Source organism: Megalops cyprinoides, chromosome 1 (genome assembly GCF_013368585.1).
Source record: "Megalops cyprinoides isolate fMegCyp1 chromosome 1, fMegCyp1.pri, whole genome shotgun sequence".
Classification (NCBI taxonomy): domain Eukaryota; kingdom Metazoa; phylum Chordata; class Actinopteri; order Elopiformes; family Megalopidae; genus Megalops; species Megalops cyprinoides.
Window position 1 is genome coordinate 14,034,075 of NC_050583.1, and position 16,036 is coordinate 14,050,110.

The 16,036-nt window shown below is 45.5% G+C and overlaps 1 protein-coding gene and 2 non-coding genes across 4 annotated transcripts; 1 reads left to right on the plus strand and 2 right to left on the minus strand.

Annotated features, from left to right (window-relative positions):
- Positions 1-54: 54 nt before the first annotated feature.
- Positions 55-126, minus strand: trnaq-cug. The gene has a single exon. It is a non-coding gene; the product is annotated as a tRNA-Gln (tRNA).
- Positions 127-422: 296 nt separating this feature from the next.
- On the plus strand, positions 423-14,778 carry l3mbtl2 (L3MBTL histone methyl-lysine binding protein 2). 2 transcript variants are annotated; one of them, XM_036534486.1, is made up of 18 exons: positions 423-456; positions 2,085-2,556; positions 3,639-3,837; positions 4,665-4,798; positions 5,904-6,027; positions 6,351-6,427; positions 6,681-6,798; positions 7,400-7,534; positions 7,992-8,080; positions 9,234-9,483; positions 9,813-9,889; positions 11,690-11,794; positions 12,179-12,326; positions 12,754-12,836; positions 13,489-13,723; positions 13,973-14,026; positions 14,182-14,322; positions 14,533-14,778. In XM_036534486.1, exons 2-18 carry the CDS (start codon positions 2,179-2,181, stop codon positions 14,670-14,672), a joined length of 2,487 nt encoding a protein of 828 aa, XP_036390379.1. In that variant the 5' UTR covers positions 423-456; positions 2,085-2,178; the 3' UTR covers positions 14,673-14,778. The 2 variants fall into 2 exon arrangements, with proteins under 2 accessions (XP_036390379.1, XP_036390380.1); XM_036534487.1 differs by lacking the exon at positions 2,085-2,556 and having other exon boundaries at positions 427-456.
- Positions 5,180-5,251, minus strand: trnaq-cug. Its single transcript has one exon. It is a non-coding gene; the product is annotated as a tRNA-Gln (tRNA).
- Positions 14,779-16,036: the final 1,258 nt, after the last annotated feature.

Genomic DNA, 16,036 nt, shown 5'->3' on the forward strand with positions numbered 1-16,036 from the left:
TACAATGTGTGTTACAATGCAATGGTAATCAACAACGCATAAGAAGAAAAGTTCAGGTTCCACCGAGATTTGAACTCGGATCGCTGGATTCAGAGTCCAGAGTGCTAACCATTACACCATGGAACCCTATACGAGTAAAGGGGAAATAACAATAAATATATACTGTGTAGTACTAAACTCGTAATGATTGAAGTCATTCTTTGAGACAGTGCCTGGTCATTGGAGTCAGAATTTTAGGAGCCTTTCTTCAAACGCATTGCTTGTTTTAATGGTGAACAAAAACATATCTTCAATAATCCATTTATTGCTACGCGCTATGTGTGGCAAGAAACTACATTTACCAGAAACCGTCAATTCCGTTTAAAGCGCAAACATTTTCCTGATTGGAGCAGTGGATTTCGCGCGTAGCCAATGATGAACGACTAACCCGACTGGCGTGGACTCAACATGGAGTGGGTACGTCTAACAGATTGTCATCTATTTAAGTAATGTATGTTTATTTTATGTCTGAAACGAGTTACACTGATATTTTTCAGTGCAGATGTTAGAAGATAAAATTATTTTCATGATAACGTTAAGATTTGTGTATGTAACTGCTCAGAATGAAAAATCTAGCTGGAGGAACGGCTACTGTAGATAGCCCGTAAGACAACAACAGAAATGGAGATCCAACACTGGGATCATGCGTTCAGGTTCGGGTAACTGGGTGGTCTGCTGTTATAAGATAGCTCTTAGAAATGATTTGACAGGTTTTAAAATGACTTCACTTGATAAGCATAAGTCGAGCTGTCTTTCACATGCTGGCTTGCTAGGGATGGTGTACCTCGAGTAGCAGGTCTAGCTAAAAGTATGTGAAGAGAAAGAGATGTGTGTAGGCTATATGTATATCTCTGTATTGCTTGCTGGCTAACTGTCTTTGTGTATAAAGTAGAAATTCAGTGCAGTTCTACTGAGTACTCATTTAACTACGGGGTAAGCAACTGAGACGGTAGGGCTTTGAAGCAGCAACCAGTTTAGCTAACTTTAGCTTACTGTTGTATGAATGGGTCTGTCTGAGAATATATAAATATCTATATATTTAAACCATTTACACGACGGCAATCCAGAAATGATCAACAAGCCGTATGATACCTGAAGTGTTTCGTTCTGTGGTTTCATAAAGATTCAGTTCTAAAATCTTGCTAAGTGTAAGTTGGTAGTGGCTCTGGCGAGATGAACACATGTCAGTGACTTTAAGGGCTTGATGTTTATAGCTCTGTTTCAGATCGAGCTCCGAGCTGTTTTATTTGGACAGTGCTTCTCATTTGTATTGTTAATAGTCCTAACAGTAGTAAAGAATAGCAGCCTTTTAATACCGGTGAGCACAAAGGTTTGCCTATGAACATACTATACAACGGTTGATGTAGGACAGATGTAGGTCAGGGATCAGAGGCCTATATGAATCATATGCAGGTTGTTTATAATGCTAAGAAATGGTACTGATATTAAACCAGAAGAAATATTTTAAAGTTTATCGACTACACTGATATGGCTGATAAGTTGTATTCAACAGCATACCCCCATTCGTTAATGTGTTGTACAAAAAAGACTGAACTTGTCACACGCAGTGTATTGTTATATTAACATTTACACATTTAGGAGATTATCTTCTCCAGAGCAATTTAAAAAAGTGCATACAGGAAGGTGAGACTGAGAGTAGAGACGATACTAAATCATCAGTGCTTATCTTAAGTGTTGTTAGGGTTTTTCCCCTTAAGATGGAGTCTTTCTCCATAAAATGCTGTTATAAATGCCTTATCTCATTATCGAATATTTTTACGCAAATATTTTCACTAAGAGCCAGCATGAGAAAGTGTTATTCACAAGTAGTGGTCTCAATTCATCCTTGTACGTAGTCATCACAACGATAAAAGCCTCATAATGCAATTCTAGTTTGTAAAGGCGTTTGGATTTGTCCGACTTGAACTGAATTGATACGCTTGATTGAAATACCACGACATTGAATGGATTAGATCTGACTGATTTTTCAGCTAAAGCTGAATTGTGATTTTGCTCTGGGGTTCACAAACAATATTTCTGTGAAGGTGACTGCGATGTCATCAGAGACACAAAGAAGCTCCGCCTAGGCGTATTCTACATATTCTGGTCGAGGTAGATCAAACGGGGAGAACGGAAGAAATGCCGAACCGGTGTGTGGCGTATGGTTGTGGAAAGACGCATGAAGACAACGTGACCCTGTTCAAGTTCCCCAAAGACCCTGTGGAATATCGCAAATGGGAGAAGCAGGTCCAGAGGACTCGGACTAACTGGGTCGGGAAGTCCACCTCACACCTGTGCAGCGACCACTTCGGCAAGGAATGCTTCGAACCGAAGCCCGCGGCGGCGGTAAAGGGCGCCAACTCAAAGTCGTGTTTGAAACTGAAGGACGGGGCGGTTCCGACCGTGTTCATACGTCCCCCGTGTCCCACCTGCGATAGTGATGGTTGCGACTGCACCGCTTGCTCCCTTAAAGGAAGGAGGCGTCACGGGGCTGTCGAATCGAGGGATCACGAGACTGTAAGTGAAATCACTGCTCTCGATTTGACACTTTATAGCGAGCATGACCCCCTGATTGCAAGCAGTCCTGCCAGTTTCCGATTTAGGGGTGCATGTGTTTCCCCAGTCAGAGAGGAGGTTCTGAACAAATTGAGCAAACTGAGGATTTAAGATCTGGAAAATAGTTGTCCCAAGTGAGGCTGATCTGTGCCTTAGCAAGGAAAAACCACCTCCGAGTTTGAATACAGTTTTAAAAATAATGATCAGTTACCAGAGCACTGTTTGTCTCATGCACAAGACAATTTTTTTTTACCTTGGCACTAGTACAGTATATTTATACTATCAGTGGAGCGCGGGACATAAGTTCAGCAATGTCCTTGATTTTGTTTCGTAACACTCTGCAAACACTGTTATGGCTTTCTGTAAATTTCATGTAGATACCTTCTGTGGACAGTTACCAGCATGCTTCCTGCTTGACATCAAACACTTTCTTTTTGCCATTTATTTGTCACGTGGATGGATTGACTTGATCACCCATCGTGTTGGTGATTGATCATATTTAAGATGCTTGGATGTATAAAACAAACCACAGTGGTGTTATAGTAAAGACAAAAAGATGGTAGAAGGGATTTTGCAGTCAATGTATTATGAATGCTCTGGTGCAACTTGGAATGTATTTTTACATAAAGCGGAGAGTAGTGTTTATTTGATTGGTGACCCGGCACAACCCCAATTGCAATATTTAAACATTTAAATTAGATATTCATAAAATCGTAAATAAATGGAAGTTATACATAACCAGCTATGTGCAACTTCATCTTTTAGTTCAGCATTATAATCAAGAAAAGAATATTATTCCAGCAGTTGGAATGCAGATTGGAAACATGAATTTGGAGTACAACTATTCAAGTTTTGTTATTTTTAATGCATTTACATTGAGTGTATTAATTTGGTAGATCCTTTATCCAGAGTGACTCAATAAAAAGGTTTATTCAGTGGCAAGGAGCCGTATAGATACTGAAGCATTAGAGCCATCCTGCAGATGGCTGTCTGCTTGTTGAGCAGGTCCTCCCCATTTATAAATCTTTTCTCACCTTGTGCAGGAGGAAGACTCCACAGGTCCAGGTGGCCCCTGGCAGATGGATACAGGTGTCCTAGAGGAAGAGGAGAAAGAGGAAGATGATGAGGAAGAGGAGGAAAATGAGGCGGGTGCAGGGAATTCTCAAGGAGAGATGGTCCCGTTTTCCACCCAGGAGGTCCCCTCCCCCGCCAAAGAGTCTTCGCCAAAGGAGGATGAGCCTGGTGAGGAGGGGAAGAGGTTGGGGACTGCAAACTAGAGACAAAGAAAGAGCCGGGGGGGGGGGGATAAATATCAAATGATATATATCAAGTATATATCATTTGATATTTATTCAATCCCTGTGGAATATGTTTACAACATGCATGTGTCTTGGGTCTGTTTTGTGTATCATTGTATAATATAGTAATATGACAACTAGTGTTTAGCTTTATATACCAAGGAAATATGCAAGTTTTCCAAACACTAATTTCCTTCACTTCAAAGTTAGGCACAGTCTCAGGGTCACACAATATCAAAACAATTACTCTCTCTCTCTTAAGGACGGCTGAAAAAATGGCGTAACTGTGTACCAAGTGTATACTGAACACGTTTGAATTGCAGTGTTACTGCTTGTTGTCATCTGAAAAATGATAGAATATGAAATGAGTGAAAGAAGAATGTACCGAGGGTTACAGTGCTCTTTTTTAACACAAGTAATTTTACCATCATGCTGGAAGTTGACGTCTCAGGTTTTGAAAAATGTTGGATCTAGGGAGAAAAATTGCAGTTTTTCCTGTAGGATTTGTGTCAAATCATGTAAGTCACGGATAAGATGTCTATATGGATAAGGTGTCTGTTATGCACATTTATAATGTAATATATTAATAATGTAAATCTAATATAGAGAGATTGCAGGTGAGTGAGAGATATTCTGTATATCAGACTTGCCTTGTTTTGCACCTCTGAAAGAACTGATCAGCGGCTGTGTTGAGCTGTGTAGAGGTAGGGGATGGTCAGTCAGAACACTGAATAATCCTGGTCACTGTCTGTCTCCTCCCTGCTCACCCAGCGGTGTGCGAGATGTGTGGCATAGTGGGCACCAGAGACACCTTCTTCTCCAAGACCAAGCGCTTCTGCAGTGTCTCCTGCTCACGCTCGTACTCCTCCAACTCCAAGAAGGCCTCCATACTGGCGCGGCTGCAGGTAAGGGGGAGCAGGGAGGGTGGGGCCAAGAGGGCATTACATTACATTACATTATGTTATTGGCATTTAGCAGGCGCTCTTATCCAGAGTGACTTACATAGGCTACAGTTTTTTTTACATGTTATCCATGTATGCAGTTGGATATTTACTGAGGCAATTCTAGGTTACGTACCTTCCTCAAGGGTACAGCAGCAGTGTCCCAGCAGGACACTGAGCTGTCAACCTTTTTGCTATGAGTCCTGCTCCTTAACCACAATGCTACACTGCCACCCCATACATGTTATGAATCTTGAGAAACTGCCAATCTGAGGTGTTTGTTGTGATTACAATGTGTGTTACAATGCAATGGTCTACATCAATGGCGCATAAACAGAAAAGCTTAGGTTCCACCGAGATTTGAACTCGGATCGCTGGATTCAGAGTCCAGAGTGCTAACCATTACACCATGGAACCCTATGTGTTATAGTGTAGTGTGCAGTCTCACAGAAAGGACAGCAGAGGACTCCACAGGACAGTTCAGTACAGTGTGAAATTGATGCATCGCCAATATTTCTGTAATGGCTTCTGTTTTAGATTACTGCATTAAATCACACAGTGAGTTTGGGCTTGGCCTGCTGTTCCCAGGTCAGTGTGAATATTGTAGCCCAGCGTGTATAGAACAGACTGTATACAGGAGAGAGAGAGAGAGAGAGAGAGAGAGAGAGAGAGAGCGAGAGAGCGAGAGAGAGACCCACCCTCTCCCTGTTCTCTCTGTCCTCACTGTCACTCCGTAGCAGGGTTAGTGTGGAACAGGCAGTTCAGGTAGTGTCAGGGAAGCCCTTGATTGCAGTCCATCCAAACTCCACTTGGCCGCCAGCCAGGATAGCAAAATTAGAGCCTCTAGAAGTGGCTCTCAGATGAAGACAGCGTCCTTTTTTTTATCAGAAATTAAACATAGTCATCATAGTCCGGCTGAGGACTGCAGGTGAGCGTAGGTATTCCGGTTCACGTAGAGCACGTAGAGCAGGCGCTTTAGGCAGCAGCACGTGCACGGCCCAGTGTGTTTGCGGTGGCCTCCTCCTTCCTGCTGGGTGGGGTTAGTGAGGTCGGTGTGCCGTGTGTCCAGGGGAAGCCGCCCACGAAGAAGGCCAAGGTGCTGCACAAGGCTGCCTGGTCATCCAAGATCGGGGCCTTCCTCCACTCCCAGGGCATCGGCCACCTGCTGGATGGGACCGCCACTGGGCAGGATGGTGAGGCTGATCTGTACATACACACACGCACACACATACCCACACATACACAAGCATCACTGTATGCTGTCTGTTGAAAGCAAGCTCCCAAATACTTACACATATACCAAAACAAACTCAAGCTATATTTCATGCAATGGATGTCTGGTGAGACACGTTAAGGTCAAAGGTAGGTCTCTGCTGACACAGAGAATGGAGAGACGGCATTCAGCGGATGCACGGAGCAGAACATGGCATTATGCGAACTCATGCGATGAGTTAAAGTTTGCATTTCACCTTCATTTTACCTGTGTCACACCTGAGCTCTTCTTCTTTCTGAGCAGTTGCTGTGGGCTTTGACTGGGGCAGTTACCTGAAAGAGACCGGCTACAATGCTGCCCCTGTGTCCTGCTTCAGACATGTGAGTCTGTTGAGATGAGGCCCGTCTGAGTTAATCGGGGAGGCTCTGTACAGTTTTTTGCAGCCCAGCTCTAAACAGCCCTCTGAGTACTTCTGAATGTGGAAAGCAGAGATTGGCTCCATATTTAGAAATGCACACTCTGCAAATCTGGTGTGTCATTGCTTACATTTCATTAAATCTCTTTGAAATCTTGGATGCCTAAAGTGGTGTGAACTCTGAACTCCCAATCTGCCTCCCCACCCCCTGCCCCCAGGTGCCCCTGTACGCTCAGTGGGATGACATTTCGGTGGGGCTGAAGGTGGAGGTTCTGAACAATGACGCGGTGCTGCCCAGTAAGGTGTACTGGATCGCCTCCATCGTTCGCCTCGCAGGTCAGTCAGTGACAGACAGAGCAGAGTCACAATGGCAGCACTGCCCCCCCGTCCCCTGTCATCCCCTGTCCCCCCGTCCCCTCCGTCTTCCCGTGGGATGCTGTGGTCACTGTCCCTCCCCTGTCCTCCTGTGGGATACTCCGGTCTCTGTCCCCACACTCCTCTCTGTCTACCCCAGAAAACACAGAGGCATTAGACTGCCAGCACCACGCGAGGGCAAAGAAATCACCCGATGAATTAATTAATGGTCAAATAATCAAGCAAAACAGCATTTATCCTGCTTGGGCTCATTCAAATTCAAATTCAATTGCAAATTCAAATTCAATTGCAGGTACAAAACCATATAAAACACACACTTACATACAAATAAAGAACAGACAAATGTGCATGTAAAATATAAGTATATACAAGTGTAGCAGCGGGAATCCATGCCTTTCTACACATTATTGATGTTACAACTAGTAACTGATGATTGAAATGCATTCAGTATGTTGGTTGGTGGTTCATGCCTTGGTGATAAGTGCATTAGACTGAGCGATGTGATGGTTTGTGTATGTGAATATGTGATTCTCCTACTCTGTCACCCCTGCATTTTTCTCAGGCTACAAGGCCCTCCTGCGGTACGAGGGCTTCGAGAAGGACAGCACCCATGACTTCTGGTGTAACCTGGGCACCGTGGACATCCACCCCATCGGCTGGTGCGCTGTCAACAGCAAGCTGCTGGTGCCTCCGCAGTGTGAGTGCTCCCTGCCTATGCCACCAGGGCGGCGCCGCATATATACCCCAGTCATACAGTGCAAAGCAGCACAGTGAGATGTCCTCAGCTGTAACAGCCAGCTTTCTGTAACATCAGTGCAGCACCTCTTAAGGCCAAAGGACACACTTAGCTGCTTTAGAACTGAATGGCAGTGTGAGGTACAGTGCAATATGGGAGGTATGTCACCTACGGCAGCAGGACAAAGTGTATCTAAGAACAGTCATAAATACAGCGTTAAGTACAGTGTTGTTCTTTAACGCTGAGGAACTGAGGAATGTGGTAACAATCCCTCCATTTTGGAGAGAGCGTGTCACATCCTCTTGTGAAAGTGATAGAAACCTACTCTCCTGCCCTTTACTCTGTGTCTTACAGTAGCGCCCTCTAAAGTGGAGTGATTTTGGAGTAATGTGTGTGTCTCTCCCTCTCTCCTCTCCAGCGGTGCACCAGCGCATTAAGAACTGGAAGACCTACCTGATGAAGAGGCTAGTAGGAGCCTGCACCCTGCCTGTCGACTTCTACATTAAGGTGCAGCTGATCATGTGGATGTTTTGTGCAGTGACCTGGCTCAGTCACTCAGCATTACACTTCTTAAAGCTAAGATCGTCTGAATCATCTTGATAGCTTTCATTCTTTTTCCGACCCGTAGAAGGTTGGCCTTTCAGAACTGCCCACGCTCTTGAATGGATTCAGAGTTGTTCGTAAACAAACCATAGATTTTAACTAAGTGCGGAACTTTTTCTAGGACACTCTGAACAGAGTCCCGCTTGAATTAAGTGACTCTGTGACCTCAGCACCTGCGCTCCTCAAACATTTTTGTTTTCATATAAAGGAGTGTGTGAACGTCTCAATAGAACGACTAGAACTTAAAATGAATCACCCTTCACAGTAAATGTGTTTTCGGTATACCACTCCCTCTCACTTTAGTGTGTGGACAGCATTCCTTTCTGACTGTGTGCAGGCTGGTTCGTTCTCTGTGTTTGTGGACTGTAATCGCCTCTCTCGGTGGGTGTGTGTATGTGCTAAAGTGGATTGACCCCTCCCTCCTTCTGTCCTGTCTCTGTGTGTCTTTCTAGACAGTGTTCCTCTCTGAGTGTCTACAGATTGTATTCTTCTATTTGTTTATGCTCTTTCCCTCCCTGTCAGATTCAAATTCAAAAGTGCTTTATTGGCATGACAAATAGGCACTTGTATTGCCAAAGCAGTCATTACATACAGAAGAAGAAACCAGAACATATACTGAACATATACCTATACATCGACAGATACAAGAAATCAGAACATATACATATGCAGAATCAGAACATATGTCTCTTTCTATGGACTGTAATCAGCTATTTAGAGCAGTTTGTGTGTGCCTCTGTGTACTGACCTCCCTCTCTTTGTGTCTCTCTCTCTTTCTTTCCCTATCTCTCTCTCTCTCTCTCTCTCTCTCTCTCTCTCCCTGTCTCTCTCTCTCTCTTTTTCTCTCTCTGTCTCTCCCTGTGTCTCTCTCTCTCTCTCTTTCTCTCTCTCTCTCTCTCTCTCTCTCTCCGTGTCTCTCTCTCTCTCTCTCTCTCTTTTTCTCTCTCTCTGTCTCTCCCTGTCTCTCTCTCTCTCTCTCTTTCTTTTTCTCTCTCTCTCTCTCTCTCTCTCCCTCTCTCTCTCTCTCTCTCTCTCTCTCTCTCTCTCTCTCTCTCAGATGGCGGAGAGCATGAAGCACCCGTTCCGGCAGGGCATGCGCGTGGAGGTGGTGGACCGCACCATGGTGAGCCAGACCCGCTCGGCGGTGGTGGACACAGTGATCGGGGGGCGCCTGCGGCTCCTGTACGAGGACGGCGGCCTGGAGGCCGGAGGGGAGGCCATGTCCGACTTCTGGTGCCACATGTGGAGCCCGCTGCTGCACCCCATGGGCTGGTCCCGCAAAGTGGGTCACAAGATCAAGAGCGCCGGTACGGACTCAGGGGAGAGGGAGGGGTGTTCGTGGGGCTCAACTATTAAATCCGAACTGAAACGGAAGCTAGTGTATTGCAGCACAAGGTATATTACACATTATTACTGCATTGGATACTGGACTTATTTTAAAAAGAAGGCTTTGGGATTTTGGTCATTCATTTATGTTCACGTTTCATAATGAAATGGCTAGAAGAGAGTGAGGACGTGTGATGCTAGAGCATGTCTGGTCACAGATGTTGAAAATAATATTGTGAAGGAGAGAGGGAAGGATGTGTGAATTCAGGTTTTTTTGTTTTTTGTTTTGTTCGTTTTTCCCCTGGTGTAGACAAGCGTGTTGACATGAGCAGCCACCCAACGTTCCGCAAGATTTACTGTGATAGTGTACCCCACCTCTTCAAGAAGGTCAGAGAGCCGACTGTGTCTGTAGACATGCGGACCGCATGTGTGCTTGCTGGATCTGTGTGTGCAAGCATGGGTGTGCCTGTCTGTCTGCACATAAGGCATGTCTGACCATATTGCTGCGATCTCTCGCTCATGCCGCTTTGCGCTCTGCAACATACGAAAAATCAGGCCTTACCTAACTCCACCCAACACCACCCAACTCTTGGTACGGACTATGGTTATTTCTCGCCTCGACTACTGCAACGCTCTCCTCGCTGGCCTACCAGCATGTGTCGTGAAACCCTTACAGATGATCCAGAATGCAGCGGCGCTTCTGGTTTTTAATGAACCCAAAAAGGCTCACGTCACACCGCTACTCATCGAGCTCCATTGGCTACCAGTAGCCGCCCGTATAAAGTTCAAGTCACTAACGCTCTCTTATAGAGTGTTTGCCGGCTCCGCTCCCATCTAATTGAACTCCGTCTTAATGGCTTATACTCCCAATCGATCACTGCGTTCCTCGCATGAACATCGCCTGGCATTGCCTTCCCTATGCACAAGGCAAGCCCAGTCCAGGCAGTTCTCGCAGGCAGTTCCCCGTTGGTGGAACGAGCTACCAAAGGCTATAAGAGCAGGGGCGTCCTTCTCTATCTTCAAGAATCTCTTGAAGACCTCTTCCAAACTCACCTTCTCGCCTAACATGCTAACATTTCTAACCCTTACCTTATTCTGTTGCACTTTATCTTATAGCACTTATCGGTTCACCTTTCTGTCTGCAATGTCTTGCTTTATCCCTTACAGCTCCCTTAGCACTTCGCGCCTACTACAAGGCCTCCTTTCATACTGTAGCTTGAATGTATTCCTCGTATTGTAAGTCGCTTTGGATAAGCATCTGTGTGCATGTCTATGTTACAGATGAGTAGTGTGCTCTGTGATGTGACTGTGTGCCTTTGTGATGTTCTATCTGTGTGTGCAGTACCAGTCAAAACTTTGGACACACCTACTCATAGAAGAGTTTTTCTTTATTTTTGCTAATCTCCACATTTTATAATAATAGTAAAGACATGAAATAACACAAATGGAATTATGCACTGACCAAAGCGTGTTAAACAAATGAATGTATTGTAATATAAATAAAATCTAAATTTATATAAATATATTTTAGATTCTTCAAAGTAGCCAAAAAATTTAAATTTAAAATTAAATTAAAATTAAAAAAGAAATTCATACATAGCTATCAACTTCATTATTTATATTTGTCTAAGATACAAACTTCAGTCATTTAAGCATAAATCTTTAGATCAAATTGTCTTTGAATCCACATTTCCCATTATCTTAATCAGGTGTGTCCAAACTTTTGACTGGTATTGTATGTAGACATGGGGACCGCATATGTGCTTGCTGGAACTGTGAGTGCAAGGGTGGGTGTGCGTCTCTGTCTGCACAAGCATCTGTATTGCATCTTTGCGCATATCTATGTTACAAACAAGTAGTGTGCTTTGTGATGTAACTGTGTGCCTGTGTGATGTTGTATATGTGTATATGTTTCTTATGAGTAGCTGGGGCAGAGTGTGGCAGTGTAGCGTAGTGATAAAGAGCACGGCTTGTAACCGAAAGGTTGCTGATTCAAATCCCCACTGGTGCACTGTTGGTTTACCCTTGGGCAAGGTACTTAATCCAGAATTGCCCCAGTAAATATCCAGCTGTATAAATGGCTAAAAGTAACCTATGTAAGTCGCTCTGGATACGAGCTACCGCCACATGACGATAATGTGATGTAATATGAGCATGTTGTGTGATATACCTGTGGGTGTGTCCTAGGTGCGGACCGTGTACATGGAGGGGGGGTTCTTTGAGGAGGGGATGAAGCTGGAGGCCATTGACCCTCTGAACCTGGGGAATATCTGCGTGGCCTCTGTGCGCAAGGTATCCCACACCCTACATGTCCCCCACACACGGCTCCTGCTCTATGTGATACAATGTGTGTACTGTACACAAACACATTCAGGACTTTAAGAAGGGTGCCATAAGTGCGCTTCTTGATGTCACACGATGTCACTTGACCAAAGCTCAGTCTGCTGATCAAAAATCCCACATACACGCTTATTACTGATCTATAAAGACGTTATGCTATGGTAAATACAGTGTTATGCATGCCTCACAAAAACTATATGAATGCCTTTTTTTGTTTCACAGTGTGATTGAAATGGATTAATTAAATAGATGTCGTTTTGTTGTAGTTGGGTGATCTGTAACGTGTGAAAGTGACAGTTGCCCTGTACGGCTCTGTGCTCTCGGTCCCTCTCCCAGGTGCTGCTGGACGGGTACCTGATGGTAGGGATCGATGGGATGGAGATTGGGGACGGCTCAGACTGGTTCTGCTACCACGCCACCTCCCATGCCATTATGCCCACGGGGCACTGCCATAAGAACAAGATTCCCCTGACACTGCCCCCTGGTACTGCCCCCTGCATGCTCTCTCTCCATTATTTCAGTAGCCATTAGCCATTCAGACCGTTATTTCCGTAGCCCTTTAGTCGCATGCAACACCTGTGTCCTGTGTAAGAGTCCTAGCGGGTTCCTTTGACCCTGTTGCCTCTCTCTCATTCTCTCATTTACACACATACACACACTATTTCTGTCTCCCTCTTAATCTGACTCTCTCTTTATTTCCCTTTTTTCTTTCAGTCTGACTCTCTCCTTCCTTCCTTTCTTTCTTTCTTTCAAACTGTCTCTTCTTTCTTTCACTCCTCTCTGTGTCTCTTACAGTTGCTGTCCACTGCAGTCAGTCAATGGAAATGTGTTCTCCTATTGCTGAACTGCACACCGCCGCTATAGTCAGCGTGAACATGCGTATGAACCACAGTGTATCTCTTGTTTGCTAGGGTACAGCCAGGCCACTTTCACCTGGGCCAAGTACCTGGAGGAAACTGGGGCTGTGGCTGCCCCAGCACGACTCTTCCAGACGGTAAGAGCAAGCTGTCTCAACATTTTTCTGCGTTTTCTCAACATCTCTCTACATATGCACATATATTTATACACACTTACATTACATTATTACATTTTTGTCGTTCAGCAGACGCTCTTATCCAGAGCGACTTACATAGGTTGCAATTTCTACATGTTATTTGTGTGAAAACTTACTAAGGCAGTTCTGGGTTTCCCGAGGGTACAGCAGCAGTGCCCTGGTGGGGAATTGAACCAGCAACCTGTGACAGGGCTGTCACTACGGCTGAGTATGCGCTCTGACTGCCATACCAACGAGCCTGGCTCTTTGGCGTTGCGGTCAAGCTGCCGGTTTGGTACCCTGTAGACCTGGGTTTGAGGCCGGGTGGGGTGACTTCTCTTGCCCTTCACTACACAACCGTTCATTTACAAGCCCTGCTCCTTATCACTATGCTACGCCGCTATCCCCACTGTGTGGTAAATCACAACAACAATTGCTACACTTCAAGCACAGAAGCGATGACAGAGTGATATGTTGTAATGTGCCATAGCAAAGCTGTTTCCAGAGGACAAAAAAAGTCACCTGATTCCTTGCACAGGAAAACAGGCGTAAACCTCCTTGAGCATGAGGCTGTGTCCCTGAAATGTCAGCTCAGTGTCCCCTGTCCCCGCAGGACTGTCCGGGCCACGGGTTCGCCCCCCGGATGAAGCTGGAGGCGGTGGACCTGATGGAGCCACGCCTCGTCTGTGTGGCCACCGTGAAGCGCTGCGTCGGCCGCCTGTTGCTCGTGCACTTTGACGGCTGGGAGCCCGAGTTCGACCAGTGGGTGGACTGCCAGTCCCCGGACATCTACCCTGTGGGGTGGTGTGAGATCACAGGGTACCAGCTGCAGCCCCCTATAGCTGAGGGTAAGTACAAGCCTAACAGCATCAGTGCGCTATCTGATGTGAGACTTGTTAGCTAAATCAGTAGCGATTAATGCCCTAATGTTGTTCAGCCATGAAGGTTGTGTCTAATAAATGTGTACTGTATATGTATGTGTATATGTAGATCAGTGTAGGTAGATGGATACAGTGATAAGTGACTCTATGCATGTATTCTCTCTATAAAAATCCTGACTAAATCATTTCATTACCCCCCTCTCTCTTTATTTTCAGAACCTGCATCAGAAGATAAACAGCCAAAGAAGCACAAACCCCTGGGTAAAAAGAGTACGTCTTTTTACCCAAACCTGCACTGTTACCGTCTTGTACCTGACTATCATTCCTCTTCCTCCTGTGCTGTGGTTTCTTTTGCCACTCTTTCTCATGAGTTTTCTGTCCTCTGCTTCCCTTTCTCTAATCATCCCTGTCTCCGTCTGTTTCAGAGAAGAGGCTGGTGAAGAAGAAGCTGGCTAATCTCATCGCCAAAAACCGGCCCCCGCCCCGAGTCCGGCCCCCTGAGCCCCCTGAGCCCCCTGCACCTCCTGCCCTGCTGGAGCCCAAGAGTGAGCCCATCGAGGAAGAGAGTGAGTGAGGCCCGTCGGGGTCTAGGCGTGGACACAGCAAGGCCACAGATAAAGAGTGCTTCAAAATGGAAACAGAACAATTTGTGAATCTGCATCTCTGTTAAATGCACACGTAGCTGTATGTGTGTGTGTGTAACAGCGTGCGATGCCTCAGCGCCTGCTTATTTGTGTGTGTGTGTGTGTGTGTGTGCGTGTTCTTGTGTTCCACAGTAATTGCGGTGAAGGTGAAGGAGGAGGAGGTGGAGGCGGAGGTGGATTCGGGCCCTCCCGCGCCGCCTGAGCCGCCAGTCAAGGAGCCGGAAGCCCCGCAGACGCTGCTGGAGCAGGTGAAGGAGGAGGAGACTGAGTGAACCCAGAGCCCGGGCACGCCGAGCCAGACTCACTGCCACGGATCCCCCTCCAGAAGGCTGGGGTTCACACTGTTACACAAAGCCCTGGACCCCCCCCCCCCCCCCCCCCCCCACCAAACACTGGAGTTTGGACCATTACACAGCCCCACGGACCCCCTGTGGCACGCTAGGGGTCACACTATTACACCGTCCTGTGGATTTCAGCTGATAAATTCACGCTGCTGCAGAGCCACAGAGAGGACTAAGGATGCAAGCAACTGGCCTGAGAATTCGGTCCAGAAGGGGATGATTTAAGTTCTGGAAACGCCTTCATACATCTTTAATTAACCGCAATTTCGTGTTGTTGGTGTCATTGTGTCGGCGCACAGTTTCGGTGGATCCCGCTTCATCAGAGTTCGGGACTAACCCTCCTTCAGCTGTGTGAGTGGCCAGAAAGTGCAGTGAGTTCAGTCACAGACCTTTAGCACAGAGTTTGCCTGCTCTGCTCTGCCTTCATAAAACGTCATGCTTCTTACTTTCTGTAATCTGATTTTAAGGTACAGGATTATATACCAAATCAGATCTGAATCAAATAGGAGTCAGAATCAATACAACACAAATTGCTATGTAGTGAATTCTTAATTGGTTCTGTACTACTGTCTCATTATGCAGTAGTATCTAATGTTTTATCCTGTGTTGTAGATGAATTGTGTTATGTAACTACAACGTGTATTTTTTGTTTAAAACAAGATGATTGCAATTAATTTCATGCATTTGCCAACACAGTCACACTAAAGTCGAAAAAAAAAACTATTACTGATTTTTTTTTGTATTATTTTAAGAGGTCTGTCATAACACCACTGGAGAAGCTGGAGTAGTTCTTGTATACACAGATTGCAAAAAGTACCAACACTTTTCTATGTTGTATCAACTTTTATGCCTTGGTTTTAATTAAACATGGAGGTTTGAATTAAAGGTACACCACACATAAGTAATTTGGTTGAAAGTACAGCATCTGGAAATACAATCTCAAAGTTTTGGGGTAATCACCAGTTTCTCACACGTGACACCTGGTGGGTAACTGTGTAATTGCATTAAGGATTTGGAAAAGGATGAGGCAGTGTGCTCAGCCTTGGAATTCATATTGTTCGCCGTTTGACATTATACCAAAGGTGTGTAAAATCCAAGACGTTCTCTCTGAATCCAGGACAGTCCATCGCCAGGGTTTGTGATTCTCTCAGGAGTGGAGTCCGTGTCGTGTTCAAGTTGTTTCCCTCCAAGTGCTCTCTGACTTCAGCTGATCCAGAGCCACTTTGACTGCCCCAGTTATCATATTAATTTCCTTATCTTGTGAATTGAGGTGGTTTCTTGTTTTGACAGGAGGG

Coding starts and splice junctions, on each gene's coding strand:
- l3mbtl2 (XM_036534486.1), top strand. CDS start 2,179: ATGCCGAACCGGTGTGTGGCGTATGGTTGTGGAAAGACGCATGAAGAC. Junction 7,535..7,991: donor GCTGCTGGTGCCTCCGCAGT/GTGAGTGCTCCC, acceptor TCTCCTCTCCAG/CGGTGCACCAGCGCATTAAG. Junction 9,890..11,689: donor TACCCCACCTCTTCAAGAAG/GTCAGAGAGCCG, acceptor GGTGTGTCCTAG/GTGCGGACCGTGTACATGGA.